Below are 14,922 nucleotides of genomic sequence, written 5' to 3'. Positions count from 1 at the left end.
TGGTAGTGATATGAGTGATGATTTTTTCTCGTTTAGCAAAATTAACATTGCAGAACAAACAACAGTCAACAACGAATGTTTATCGTACTTAAGCGACTCTGGTACGGATCTTAAAATCTTGGCAAAATATGAAGTTATAAAACACGTACTTGTGAGGTACAATACGACCTTACCTTCGTCCGCACCTGTTGAGCGGTTATTTAGCACTGCTGGACAAATTCAGACGCCACATCTTAGTGATGCAACATTCGAAAAACTGTTACTTTTAAAGGCCAATAAATGTTGATTTAAAGGCTAAATTATGTCAATAAAGTTGTTATGTACGATTCGAGTCGGTACGATTCCAGTATTTTGTATTTAAAATAGTTTTATGAAGAATTTTTATTTGAAATACTTTCTTTGTATTTTATTTTTATTTTCATTTCAAATATTTTTTAGGTAGACTATTTTATTTTTATTTCAAATACTTTTAAAAAGTATTTTGCCCAGCACTGTATATATATCTATATCTATATCTATATATATATATATATATATATATATATATATATATATATATATATATATATATATATATATATATATATATATATATATATATATATATATATATATATATAGATCTATAGCTTGTTGTCTTTGGGAAGAGCGGAAGGAAAAAAGTGATTTTTACGCCAACACATACGTCACTTTTAATAAATTTTGACTTTCGTCCAACATTTGCGTGTTGGACGAAAGTAAAAACAATTAATTTAATTACAAATAAATCGTTTTTTAAAAAAACCACAAAAACGCAAATTTAATTGACCAGAATGTTTTTAAAAACATTCTGAATGTTTTTAACAATATAAACAATGTTTTTATTTTTATTTTTTTTAATAAAATGTTTTTATTTTTAATTTTTTGAATAAAATGTTTTTATATTTATTTTTTTTACTGTAAATCATGCGCAGAGTGTTGCTACATCGACTATCTTATAGCCTGACTCGCAAGGGAGTGTTGCTACATCGACTGACAAATACATCGACTGAGGGTTTGGTTGGGGCAGGCAGTCTATCAATTAATAAAAAAAAATAATTCCGGTCTTGCATTTTAATTTTTACTTTTTGTCAACAAAATATGGAAAAAACTTTCGGACAACATCTAAGGGTTCTACATATATATATATACATATATATAAAAAACTTTCGGACAACATCTAAGGGTTCTACATATATATATATATATATATATATATATATATATATATATATATATATATATATATATATATATATATATATATATATATATATATATATATATATATATGCACACCCACTAGTGCATGCACACAAATACATATATATAAAAGTTTGTAAATATTTAAATTGTACAGTATTAAATATTTTAATAAATAATGATAAAAAAAAATTAATTAAAATAATAAAAAACCGTTGTTTAACATCTGATATAGGATTTGGCTTTTTGATCATTTTTTCTCTTTTCTTTTTTAATTCATTAGTTTCTGCATTTTTCTCATAAGTAAAAACCTTCATTAACTCAGCTAAAATCAGATATATTCTATTTAAAACAAGTCTATATATTTGGGGAAAAAAAACACAACAAATTACAAGTTAAGTTAAAACTATAAAATTATATCTTTTTGGAAACTTTTAAAAATGTGTAACTGTAACTTAGTCACAAATAACTTATAGGTAAATAAAAATTTACTATAAAAAATGCACAAATTTGAAATAATAATAATGTACAAAACTTTTTATGGCAAACTTTATACTTTCTTGACACAAACTGAGATCATACTAATTACTTTTGGCATATAAAAATAATAACTTTCTAGTTTAAAAATAGCTATATTTAAATATTTAAAAAAATGAGTTATTCTATGTAACCAATTAGGAAAATTGCAGAAGACCAAATTTATAATTTGCCATAAAAAATAAACAAACAGCAAGAAACTAAATTTTTTAAATTATCAAAGTTCAGAAAGTCTATGATTTATTCAATCTTATATATAACTGCAACAAAAAGAAGTAGTTGGTTGAACCCTGAAAAATGATCTCAAACAAAAATAGTTTTACCTTGGCATGGATCTAACATTATTTTTAATTTTGCTATATCAATTTTTGCAAGCTGAACAGCCATTGCAAGTTTATCACTGGATAATACACTACTCAGTGATGAAACCATGTTTTCTAAAAAACAAAAACAGCAACTTTTTTATTTAGTTAAGACAATTTAATAATGTAATCTGTTTTAATAATCTTGTTGAAAATACCTTTTTGATTTGAGCTCACTTGAACTTCTTCAGAATATGGCATAAGTTTTTCAATAATGATTGGTGAGGGATTTTTAACATGATTTATACCATATTGAGGTGTAGAATTTAAATGAAAGTTTTTTTTAGTAAAAGGATGATAAATGTTCAGGAATGAATCGAAATGAACTTGATTCATATCTTGTCCAGATTCTTGATGAATTCATCTTCATGACATTTTGTAAATTCTAATAAAATTCAATCAAAACTTAAATAAAATCTAATCTTATGATAAATCTAAGTTTATCCAAGACTTGAAATATTATGAAGGCTTATGAATTATGTTTTTTTTTTAAATAAAACTTGTTTCCAGAATAATATAACTTGGCGAAAAAAATTTTAAAAATACAAAAATGCCGCACAAACTTTGTTTACATTTTTTTTTTTTAATAACTCTCCTAGAGTGGGATAACTGAATGCCGTTAAAATAAGAATCTTTCACAACAAGCATTACTTCGGATTTAGCAAATGATCAAAAATTAAAGGTCAGAAATTGGCTTTTTCAGTCATTTGTAATTAACATACATATACTCAAATGGCAAAGAAGGTTCATTTTATAAGGCGTTGGTCATTTTGTTATATTCTTAAGGCTGAAAATTGCGTAAAAAACGTGAAATATCTAAAAATATTGGCAACACAGCCTATTTCAGAAATTATGAATAATTATTATTATTAATAATTAAAATAAAATTAACATACGATTTATGCATACAGGAAAAACACCATACTATAAATAACTAGTTTTTTAAATATTTGTTCCAAATTTTTTCCACAACCAGGACTCTAGTCTACTTTTTTAAAAAATTACTTGCTCAGTTCATTCCGACTTTTGATGATCTATTATATAACTGAGTGTCTTGGAAGGTATACTCGCTTTGTTTTCGAGTTGTCGAAGTTTGAAACATACTCGCGTCTTATTTTAGAATGATGACCAAGAGACAAGAGTTAATAATTTTGGTAGTTGTATACCATTAACTATATTAAAATGATGCATTAATATAAAGATTTGAGTAAATTGTAGGCGCCAAAACTCAAGTGATCGTAAACTTAATCCTTTTTGATGTTCGCAGTGTTGAAAAAGTCTTAAGCTGGAAGTCCATTTTCTTGATTTGCGTTAAATAGATTTAACCAGGCTAAATCAGTTTTTAAAAAACGAAGCCCAAATAGACAGCTCATATTCAAGGTGTGGTCTTGTAAACACTTTACTTAACTTGAGTGCTATATTTTCATTAATGAGAGTGAGTTTATTTTTTAGCATACCAAGAATTTAAGAGACAACTGCTTAAATATGTATGCTCCATCTGAGATCAGATGTAAGAATGACTCTGATCTCAGATGTCATTCTTACATCTGATCTCAGATGTAATTTAGTCATTCTTACATCTGAGATCAGATGTAAGAATGACTAAATTACATTCTTTATAGTGCTTCTTAGGCATAGATTTATACCCTGTTTATTTTGCAGAAGGTAAGTGTAATGAGGATTGGTTTGACCGCAATGAATAACACAGCATTTTGAAATTTTTTTTACTTATATAATCAAGTGTTTGTCCACTCGTATACCATGCGCAGACGATCCGGCAGATCAACAAGATTAGTCTGTATTAAGGTTTAAGAAAAAAGTTTAGTATCATCGGCAAAAATCTCAGAAGTTTCAGTGAATTTTGCAAGATTATGTGTAGAGAATGAAGAGGAGCGGGTCGATAACAGAACCTTAAGGAACTCTACTGAGAACATCAATCCAAACAGAGCTGGTATTGTTAACTGCCTTAAGCGCGTTGCTTTCAGCCTAGTAAAAAGGAATTAATCTATTGTTGGAGTTTGCAGTTTATTCCATAGGATCGTAATTTTAACATAAATCTATTGTGAGGTACAGAATCAAAACCTTTAGCGAAATCAAGATTGATAACATCAATAAACTAGTGTGGTGCTATGGAAGTAGATGTAATATTCAAAATCTCTTTTATATAAATTACACATGCAAGGCCGGATTAAGGGTCTTGGGGGCCGGTAGCCGAAAGATATTTGGGGCCCCATTCCTAAAAAAGTTTATTTAAAAATGAATGCAAAAAACATAAGATTACTTTTTTATTTAAATAGAAACTTTTCTTGCTTTCACATTTGCAAAATCAACTACAACATCTTGAAAATTTATAATTTTTAACAGTGTTCTTTCAATTGTCATTAAACAAAAAGTATTTAAACGATCATTTAACATTGAGGAACGTAGATCATTCTTAACTATTGCCATTTTTGAAAATGCTCTCTCTGCACTACAATTAGTAATGGGAAGAGTAAGAAAAATTCGATAAGAGATGTCAACATTAGGAAAAACTAATTCTAACTTATTCCTACGAATTGCTTGTAAACATTCAAGTGCTGATATATTCTTCTCATTTGCCATGAACTTGGAAAACTGGATAATTCCATCAGGGAATTGCGTATTTAAGTCTGAAGGATAAATCTTACACAAGGATTTGGCAGCAGCAACAATGACAGAAACGGTCATGATCTGAAAACTAGTTAGAAAACATAACTTTCTCTCGGCAGACTCGTAAGCAAAAAGCCTTTATTTTAAGCACATTTTTAACTTGTCAATGATTGGGAAAAAAATACTTGATTTTAAATTTTTCATTGCCACTAAGAACCGCTTCATTCTTGCTATTTTCATCAAACCCTATATTGTGCGTCTTCTTTCTTTTATTTTCATGCTTGTACTGATTAGGAATAATGCTTGAGAACTTTTTAGCGCTTTCTTGAATGTCGAGAAAATTTTCACGAACTGACGTCACATATTCCAAAAGAGATTTAAGCAATCGAACACCCAGATCCAGATCTGCAGTTTTATCCTGAAGTTTTATACTAGCAGCATCAAATCATAACATTATTCAGTGCCATAGCTCCGTCATAAAAGCAACATCTAAAGTTTTAATTTTTTTTAAAAGTGCAGTGGCTTCGTTTTGTGTCTGACATTTTTCATCTTTATCCAGAATAATTGATTCTAATGTCTCAAGGATATGATTATAATTTAAATTTAAAACTTTAGTAGAAATGGCTCTTGCTGACCACCTTGTCCCACTCAGGCTTTTAATGGTAACTTTCCTGTCCTTTCCAGCACCACCTACAAGACCTGAACAAACTATCTGCCATCTGTGAGTTCAAGAAGCACAGAAGTTATACAGCGATTGGAGAAACCCAAAGAAATCAGATGAAGCCTCACAGCTGTCAACAGCATTTACGCCAACTAAATTTAGAGAATGTCCTGCACAAGGAATAAATTTAATGTTTAGGTTTTCATTTTTCAGTAGTGCTTGCAGGCCTTTGTATTTTCCTGACATGTTAGATGCATTGTCGTATGACTGACCACGAGCATCTTTAATGTTTAATCCAAGCTTATCTAATGTTTTCTTGACAGCATCTGCCATAGCCTTTCTGCTATGTCCGCATAAAGATTCAAACCCAATAAATCTTTCTTCCACAACAGCTTCCTCGCTCACATATCAAATGATTATTGCAAGTTGGTCACAGTGTGAAGTGTCAGTTGATGAGTCAACAATCAGTGAAAAGTATTTAGCCCTGGCAATTTCGCTGCTAATGGAATCCAGAACTTTTTTTGCCATTAAGAAGACAATTTCTTCATAACTTGTTGATAAAATGTATGAAACATTTCCTCTGCCCTGGTTTCCTCGGCTTTCTAAGTGTTTAGCAAGTAATGGATCAAATTTTGCTAAGAACTCCAAGGCCCCGAGAAAATTTCCATTACTGAAGTCACCTTTTTCTTCTGAATCACCTCTAAGAGCTAAACCTCGACTGCACAAAAACTTCAAGCATTCAACAACTCTTCTCAGAACTTCCCTCCAGTAACGCTTTTCATCATCCAACTGCTGTTTTAAATGAATATCAATTTTTCCTTTTAATGTAATTTTTCCAAAATGGCACTGGACTGCATCAGAATGCTGCTTGCTTTGTTCGTATCTATGTATAGAACGCAGTCCATGTGCCCAGTCGTTGAATCCAGATCTGAAATTATCGTCTGAATCTTGAAAAAGCAAGCAGAAGAAACAAAATATTTTTCCTGTGGATGGTGTAGAAGAAACAAAATATTTTTCCTGTGGATGAATAAATAAGCCTCTCTTTCGAATTTCACCATTTTTCAACTTAAAAGAAAAATAGATAAGAGAGCAGCACCTCGTTTTGGTGTTTGTTACTTTTTTAGATTTTTCAAAACTTTTGTCTTCAACATTTTGATCAGGAATTTTTTAATAGAAATCCAGTAGCGCTGTGCTTCTTTTAAATCCGTCTACAATGCTGGGTCAGATTGACATATTAACAAACTGGACTAAAACAACGGTGCAACAAACAAAAAACAACGGTGCCGCTTAAGTTAACGATTAAAGATAACAATACGTTTAATAATATTACTCATAACAAAAATAATAACAATAATAATAATAACAACAATAACAAAAGAAATAATAATAATGGTAATAACAAAAATAACAATAAATTTAATTATTTATTCCTTCCTCTAAATTCCAAGGTATTCTTACATTGCCATATGACACATTTTCTTGCTGCGCTGTTGAATTGGATAAAACCGATACATTGTTCATTGAAGAATTATCTGTTACGTTCTGCAATTGTGAACTTTCTGCAGTTGGGTTTGATTCAGTTGACAAACATTGATTCTCCTCTAATACTTTATCAGGAGATCGGAAAAAATTAGTCAATTTTGGGATTTTTTTTAATGTTGTTTGCTGTCTGTCACTTTTTTTTTTTTTTTTTCAGTTTGCGTTTTAAAATTCCGCTTAGATATTTTCTGTACATTATTGTCCAATTATTGCAAAAATAATTGTAATCTTTTTTTTTTTATATATATAATTTTTTTTATTTTAGGTGCCCCAAGAAGTCCTAACGGTCTTGTCACAGAGCACCGCGGAAGTGCATTTAACCAGGAAGTTTACGCCTCCTTCCTTACCGTGACGCGAAAATATGCCCAAAGCTCGTTACCTGGATCTCCTGCATATAAAGCAAGCGTTCTAACCACTGCGCCACAACCGCAAATTTTATTTTATAATTATTTAGTGGTAAAAAAAAAAGAAGTAAAAAACTAATATATCAAAAAATGTATAAAATATTTAATACATATTTACCAATAAATATAAAAAGATAAAAAATAAAAACCACTATTAATTTAGATGATATTATTTGTTCTCAAATAAAATAAAAAATTCAAATCAAAATTTCAATTCGCATTTCTTGATTAATAATTAGGCAGTTTAGCATTTAACTTGTATCCGTTTATTTCACTTTTTTAAGTAACTTACTTAAAAAACTGAAATAAACGGATACTATTTATAAACTTACTATATACTATTACTATTACTATTATATACTTACAGATACTTTTTACTTACTTAGTAAGTAAAAAAAGATAAAAATTGTTCGAACTTTTTTCCAATAAAGTTCGAACGTGTTCAAGTTCGAACTTTTTTTTAAGAGTTTTTAGAGTTTTTATTTTTAATTACATGAGAAATTAATGGAATTAATTTGATTAGAAATTATAAAAATTAATTTCCTAAGAAATTAATAAAACTAATTTAGAATGTCAAGTCATATATAAGAAAAAAAATAATATAAACGTTAAAAATCAGGGGCCCTACTGATACCCTAATTTTTAGGGGCCGGGCGCCTAGGCTCCCAGGAACCCGGGTTAATCCGGCATTGTACACATGATTTATGATAAAGAAAGCCATGTTAGTTTGCTGAAAGCATGTCGTTTTTGTTAATGTGCTTTAAGGTTTTGTTCTTGACACGTTTCAAAGACAACAGATTTTAGTGAAATAGGTCAATAGTTTTCAGCAAGTAATTCTTCTCTTTTTTTATTGACCGGACATATATTCTCTAATTTCCAGATAGTTGGTAGTATTCCAGAATTATAGGATTCATAAAAAATTTTTGTAAGTAAAATTGCAAAGCTTTTGGCACATATCTTAAGGGGTATGCCCCCAATAATTTAAGACATTTTTTAAAATTATTTCACAAAAATAATAAGATTGTTTTTAAATCAAAATTTAACGTAGAATCCGAATTTAGATGATTCAAAACTTAAATATTAGCAATTTTGTCTCAAAAATTGAATTTTGTTCATCGCATAATAATAACCAAATATAAAAAAAAATTAATCACTAACCAATATCTTTCTATAGACTCCAATATAGTCCTAAATAAAAGAATTTTTACGATAACAATCAACCTCATTTGCTTCACTGCTTGAAAATCTCTATAAAAATGGTAGACTTGAGTTTATTATCAAAAAAATACCATATTGTTTCGTCGATTGTAGAAGATTTAAGATTATTTTAATAGTATTGTAAGGCTATTATAAATAAGTTATCATTATGGGAAAGATATCAAAGCAAAATACTAAACTTTTATATTCTCGTAAAAGAAGATTCTATGGGAACAAGCATACAATATCAAATGAAACAATCATTGAGTGTCTCTCTGACCAACAACAAAACGCCAGTGCAGCTCCTCACTCTACTAATCAAGAAAATTCTGCTCCTTCTTGCTCTGTCTCTGCATCAAATGTTTCAAAGAAAAAAGTTGAAGACATTGACTTTACAAAAACTATAAGTGAAATAGTTGAAGGATATCGACTTGTTGATGTCTCTATTTTAGCTGAAGTTTTTAGTAAACTGCCTTGCCCAGAATTTCAAAATGGGAAATTGTTGCTGATAGAAAACTTTGCCAAAAAGAAAGGATTAGCTTCATCAATGAGTGTATTATGTAAATATGGTTATAGTTTATCTTTTTATACATCCCCAGTGTGTAGAAAGAATGGATATGATGTAAACTTACATAAAATATGCAATGCGCGCTATTGGTTCAGGCTATTCTAATCTGCAATGATTTACAACAATGATGAATATGCCTAAACCAATGACAAGAAATAATTACGATAAACTTTCCAAAATTTTTTGACATGCATGTGAAACTGTTTCTGAAAAGTCAATGACAGCTGCAGCTATAGAAGTAAAGTCTCAGGTTGGTACGGAAATTGGGTTATCAAGTGATGGATCATGGCAACGTAGAGGCTACTCTTCGCTCAACGGTGTAATCACTGCCATATCTGTTGATACTGGAAAAAATATTAGATGTTGAAGTTGTTTCTAAAACATGCAGATCATGTAAGTTCTATGAGAAAATAAAGGAGCTGATCATGTTTCCTGGAAAGCCACTCATGTCTGTATCAATAATTATCGTGGTTCAGCGCTTGCAATGGAGCCTGAAGGTACTAAGAATATATTTGAGAGATCAATAGCAAAGTATGGTCTCAAATACACAAAATTTTATGGCGATGGAGACAGCAAATCTTATAAATCAATTGAAAATGTTTATGGAGAGGATTTGAAAGTTGAGCGTCTGCACTGTGTTGGCCACATTCAGAAAAGAGTAGGTGACCAACTTCGCAAACTTCGCAAAAAGGTTAAAGGTATTAGTGGTAAAGGCAAATTAACATTGAATATGATAGATCGTTTGCAAAATTAAAATGGTATTGCCATCAGGCAAAATGTAGGTGACTTAGTAGGTATGAAAAAAGCAATTTTTGCTAGCCTGTTCCATGTAGCATTGACCAAAAAACCAGTGGTACGATCATTGCCCTAAAGTAAAAAATAGCTGGTGCTTGTTTCAGCGGGATAAAATGAACAAAACAACAATGTATAAACCAGATGTTGGATTGCCTTTGTCTGTAATTGCTCATGTAAAACCTATTTACAAAGATATAAGTGAAGACAGTCTATTATTGATGTGTCTCCATGGATTGACACAGATGCCAATGAGTCTTTCAATGCCATGATTTGGGAGCGTGTCCCTAAGACTCGTTTTGTTAGTTTTGAAAAGCTAAAGTTTGGAGTTTTTGATGGTGTGGCTAGTTTTAATATTGGTAGCAAAGCATCCTTGCAAATTATGGAGGTACTAAACTTGATCCCTGGCAATTATACAATAAAAGGATGCATCACTATTAACAATTCCAGACTACATCAAGCGCAGTACAAAAATACTGAAAAAGATAAACTTCGTAGAAAGATAATTTGCTGGAAGAAAAAGTCATCTGATGACAAAAATATTCTAAAGAAGCTTTTGTGTAGTTATTACTTTAAATACAAATATTTATATTAGTGTTTTTTATGTCAGATTTAAAGCTGTAGTGATTTATACACAATTTTGAACCTAAAAGCTCTTTTTCTCAAAATAAGAGTTTTTTTCGATAATCGAACTTTAGCAAATCATATCATATAAACCAGGGGTGGGGAGCCTTTCTGAGCTTGGGGGCCGCATGACCCTTAAAAAAATGTTTGGGGGCCGCACTAATAAATATGCAAATTTGGTGTATAGTACTCGTACTAATGTAATATTTCTTAAAGCATCTTGTATCACAATATTTCTTAACGCATGTATTACAATATTTCTTAATGTATTATGTATCACAAAAGTTATCAATGACTTTTCTGATTCTGTTTCTTTTGAACCAGAACTTGAATATTTGGCTCTATCTTCGTAGTTTTAAGCTTCAGTTTATCTTCCAGATGCTCATCCGTCCACTGTGACCTAAAACAAGACTTAATAAATGTCATGTGTGAAAACGTAGATTCACAGCAGTAGGTTGTACCAAAGCAGCTCAGAAGACGCCTGGCAATTTGACGGAGTTTTGGATACTCAACTGCAGTTTTCCAAATTTCCAATGGATCCTTCTTGTTGTCAAAGAGAGATTTTAGGATACTGTCCTCAGAAAGCTCAATCAATTCAATCTGTAAATATTCTGGAGTTGTTGAAATTTCAATAAGATGAGGCTGAAAAGCTAGTTTCAGTGTTTCATTATGTTCTTCAAAGTCTTTAAACCTGTCATTAAATTCTGCAATTAAAGAATCCAGGACTGTTTCATATCTTGATATATTATTATTTTTCATCCTTTTCTCATTTTTTGTTCAAGAATAATTTTTGTGAGCTCTGGGAAATGTTCTGTTGATAAATTTGACTTAGAAATAATATCTTTGAGGAAAACAAGTTTTTTCTTGAATGCCTGAATCTGTTGCCATATTTCATAGATTGACTTAGTTTTACCTTGGAATGAACTATTCAGCATGTTATGCTTTGCCATCAGATCGCAGAGGAATGCAGCATCTCTACAAAATTCTGGATTAAAAAGCTCAAAGATCTCCTTTTGACTTGAAAAAAACCCCTCAATTTGTTTTCGAAGCTTAAGCAATTTTTGCAGTACTAACCCTAGTGACAGCCAACGAACTTTGGAATAGTAAGGAAGATCCACAGAATATGTTTCTTCATCAGATTGCAGAAGGTTTCGAAACTGTCGATGGCGTGAAGAATTTGTCCGTATATAATTTACAATCCCTATAACTTTTTTTAATGTGTCATCCAAAGTAGCAGCTTTTGCACAAAGACTTTGCTGATGGAGAATACAATGAAATGTAATCAGACAATCTGGATCAGACAATTCTTTTTTCAGGAACGCAATGAACCCTTCATTTTTTCCACGCATAGAAGGAGCTCCATCAGAACAAATGTTGACTAGATTTTTTAACTGAAGTTGAGCCTGACAAATTTTTTCTTTGAAAGCAGCAAATATATATTACAGCCTCGTGTTTTTTCCTTTTAGTGTTGCTAAAGCAAACAACTCTTCATAACTTTTGAAGTCTGCAGTTATAACCCGAATAAAAAACAGAAGTTGGGCAGAATCAGTCACATCAGTGGACTTATCAAAAGCAATTAAATAATGGTGTTTTTATGTATTTATTTTGTTTTGTTGTTATTTTTGTCAATCAATTACTACTGTACCAGCTTTGCCAAGTTAAACAGTTTTTTCCCTTAATTAACATTAGCATTCATACACTTTACTATAACTAAAATGTAAAAATAAAATGAATTTTTTAAATTTCATTATTTTCACTAAAATATTAAAAAAAAATTTAAGTTCTTAATTTTACATTTCGGGGCCGCACAAAGAGTATCTGGGGGCCGCAGGTTCCCCACCCCTGTTCTAAGCTATAAATGGTAGAGTGTTGAAATTTTCAGGGTATATTTTTATGACTTGTACTTGCAACTTAAACTAAAAACATTTGAGTTAGGTCTTTTAAATCAAGAAATATTTTATATTTTATATTGTCCCTATTTTAAAATATTTTGATCAAATACTATGGACAATTGAGGCAAAATTATAATATTTTTTTAGTTGAAGTTCTAGATCTTACTTTAAAGAGTCTTGTGTCAAAGTTTCATTTAGATATATTAAACAGTTCTTAAGTTATCAATTGCTAAAAAAATTGACTTTTTCTTGAATTGCAACCATTATGGACGACTGCAATGATTTTTTTTAATTTTTTTTTTCTCGTAATTTTGCACTAATTTTGTAGGATCTACTATAAAATATATCGTTCCATTGCATGCAACACCAAGTTGTCATTTTATGTTTAACAGGGGGCATATATGCCCCCTGTTAAACCTAAAATTCCTTATTACTTAAGGGGTATACCCCTTAAGTAATAAGGAATACAATCTGTCAAATCCAAAAAAATCATAAAGGTTTAGATTAGTAAGTTCCTTAATTATGTCTAAAATAGAGAAATCCAAGTTGTCATTATAAATGCATCCAGACTTAATATTACTTTTATTTAACGATCAGAGCTTTTATATGTAAACAGATTTAAATTGAGAGTTAAGAAATAAATTAAAATTAAAATTCCTTATAATTTTTTAAAATATTTTGTATATATTCAACTTTTTTTTTTATGGTTATTTCAAAAAAAAAGGGGGCTAACACTTTTAAGTATGGTTGACTGATACAGGGGAGATTACAAACTGCGTATTCATATGTAGGCTGAATTCTAGTAACAAAGTAAATTCGTACAGTAGAAAATCATATATTGCAGGAAGAGCTGTTGGATCTCTTATAATTTTTTTAATGAACTCTATAGTTTTTCTGTCAGGAGAACAGGTACAAGTAGAATAATATTCGTCAGTCAAGTCCAAATTTAAGACCAACCTTCTATAGGTAGGTCCAGTGAATTCACTTGCTATTTTGTCTTTCTCAAAGCAAACAAACTTAATTTATTTTGATTATCGTTGTAGTTTAATGCATGAGTAAGCCTAGAAGTGTTGGTGGTGTTCAATCCTCGATAGCATTTTGTTTAATCGTCTCATCATTATGTTTTTCAAAAAATTTGCTTTTACACGTTCAATAACTTGAATAATAATATGCTTTTAAAATATGTAATAATTTTGAAATAATTTCAAAACTGGAACAATTTCAGAACTCTCATATATTTTATTAATCATTTTATTGCTGATGTAATTATTATTTAACATGAAATTAATAAACTGTTTAATTTTTAGAGTAATCTAACGTTTAATTAAAAAATTTTAATGATTTATTACAATATTTATCGCACATATAGGGGAAATTACTGGACTTTTAGTGTTTTTGCAAAAATGCTTTTTTTTCTTGGATTTCGAAAAACTTTGAGAGACTCCGAAATTTTTTTTTTGCAGAGTCTGTCAAAGCAACTTGCAGTTTAGTGGGAAAATAGTTTTCATTTTTTCATATAGTTTTCATTTGCAAAAAATCATATAGAAAACTGAATTAGACATTGAAGGCTCCAACCACGTTCCATCATCAAAAACCGTTCATTGAGATGTTGCAGAATCGCGTCAGTTAACCGAATTGAGGAGATGAGCCAGTTCTACCACAAAAAATGTATTTAGATTTTTCTGCTTCTTCGCAGCAATAGCAGCAGTTTCTGCGTTTTGTTGTTTAAGTTTTATTTTTTCAGCCCCGTAAGGATGAACTCGAGTACTCATTAGAAATGAAAATAGAACTTGTTTATTACTTTCGCTGTTACAGTATAGATTTTGTTGTCGAATGGATTATTTAAATGGAAACACCGTATACCTTTGCTTAACAAAAGTATTTATCGCACGGATGACTATGCACTAGTTTAAAGATGCAGACTTACTTTTTTAATTACTTTGAATGAATGAGTTTAATAAGGTTCTTTCGTTGCGCAACTCTAAAAAACCGAACTCTAAATAATAGTAAAACAAAAATCCACAAAAATAATGTTCGGTAACGTAAGCAAAGTAAGGAAAGCAAGCAAAGTAAGTTTAATGTATGGTATCAGGAAAAAAAGTTTACATCACTAAGCCAGTCACATCTGATGAAATTTATATTATTTTCGTAATTAGTATTGAATTCTCAACAAGAACGAAAAAATATATATATATGTTTTAACTGATAAAATGAGTATTAAATAATCAGGGGCGGATCCAGACCATGTGGTAAGGGAGATAATTTTTAAATTTGTTAATTTGGTAGATCCAGATCATCTAGTAAAGCAGTGCTCGATTAAGGAAGGGAGGCGGGGGTGTAGGGTTTTGAGGCCCCGCAATTTTAGGGGCCCCAGTTTTGAGGAACTATTTTTTATTTTTTATTTTTTACGATGTGACACACAAGAAAGGCCTCCAAAAAAAGTAGTCTTGGGCCCCGAAAAGTTTTAATCCGCCACTGTAGTAAAGGGGGCTATTTC

At 30.3% G+C, this 14,922-nt stretch overlaps 4 protein-coding genes across 4 annotated transcripts in view; all 4 read right to left on the bottom strand.

Moving 5' to 3' along the window:
* LOC101236448 (uncharacterized) overlaps positions 1-2,684 on the bottom strand; it is a 51,632-nt gene extending 48,948 nt beyond the window's left edge. The window contains exons 1-3 of the mRNA XM_065807429.1: positions 2,279-2,684; positions 2,082-2,195; positions 1,435-1,546 (exon numbers count right to left, since the gene is read on the bottom strand). Of these exons, the coding sequence (XP_065663501.1) occupies positions 1,435-1,546; positions 2,082-2,195; positions 2,279-2,456 (404 nt within the window). The 5' untranslated portion in view covers positions 2,457-2,684. The remainder of the gene's footprint in view (positions 1-1,434; positions 1,547-2,081; positions 2,196-2,278) is intronic.
* A 1,725-nt stretch (positions 2,685-4,409) lies between these two features.
* LOC136086191 (uncharacterized) lies at positions 4,410-5,742 on the bottom strand. The gene is made up of 4 exons (XM_065808472.1): positions 5,513-5,742; positions 5,236-5,467; positions 4,934-5,166; positions 4,410-4,884 (listed from the first exon to the last, which is right to left on the bottom strand). The coding sequence occupies exons 1-4, from the start codon at positions 5,740-5,742 to the stop codon at positions 4,410-4,412; spliced, it is 1,170 nt and encodes a 389-aa protein (XP_065664544.1).
* Positions 5,743-5,817: 75 nt separating this feature from the next.
* On the bottom strand, positions 5,818-6,930 carry LOC136086190 (uncharacterized). The gene is made up of 2 exons (XM_065808471.1): positions 6,868-6,930; positions 5,818-6,474 (listed from the first exon to the last, which is right to left on the bottom strand). Exons 1-2 carry the CDS (start codon positions 6,928-6,930, stop codon positions 5,818-5,820), a joined length of 720 nt encoding a protein of 239 aa, XP_065664543.1.
* Positions 6,931-10,821: 3,891 nt separating this feature from the next.
* On the bottom strand, positions 10,822-11,292 carry LOC136086189 (general transcription factor II-I repeat domain-containing protein 2B-like). Its single transcript, XM_065808470.1, has one exon. It carries the CDS (start codon positions 11,290-11,292, stop codon positions 10,822-10,824), a length of 471 nt encoding a protein of 156 aa, XP_065664542.1.
* Positions 11,293-14,922: the final 3,630 nt, after the last annotated feature.

The sequence above is a fragment of the Hydra vulgaris genome, chromosome 10 (assembly GCF_038396675.1).
Source record: "Hydra vulgaris chromosome 10, alternate assembly HydraT2T_AEP".
NCBI lineage: Eukaryota > Metazoa > Cnidaria > Hydrozoa > Anthoathecata > Hydridae > Hydra > Hydra vulgaris.
The sequence above is the reverse complement of the archived record's forward strand: the minus strand, read 5'-3'. Positions and strand labels throughout refer to the sequence as shown.

Excerpts from the sequence above, each read along its gene's own strand:
- LOC136086191 (XM_065808472.1), bottom strand. The coding sequence starts at position 5,742 with ATGGCAGATGCTGTCAAGAAAACATTAGATAAGCTTGGATTAAACATT. Across the intron at positions 5,468-5,512 it reads GCTTCATCTGATTTCTTTGG|ATGGCAGATAGTTTGTTCAG; the intron begins GTTTCTCCAATC and ends TTGAACTCACAG. Across the intron at positions 4,885-4,933 it reads AATGAAAAATTTAAAATCAA|GCTTTTTGCTTACGAGTCTG; the intron begins GTATTTTTTTCC and ends CTTAAAATAAAG.
- LOC136086190 (XM_065808471.1), bottom strand. The coding sequence starts at position 6,930 with ATGAACAATGTATCGGTTTTATCCAATTCAACAGCGCAGCAAGAAAAT. Across the intron at positions 6,475-6,867 it reads AAAATGTGTCATATGGCAAT|TTGAAAAATGGTGAAATTCG; the intron begins GTAAGAATACCT and ends TTTTCTTTTAAG.
- LOC136086189 (XM_065808470.1), bottom strand. The coding sequence starts at position 11,292 with ATGAAAAATAATAATATATCAAGATATGAAACAGTCCTGGATTCTTTA.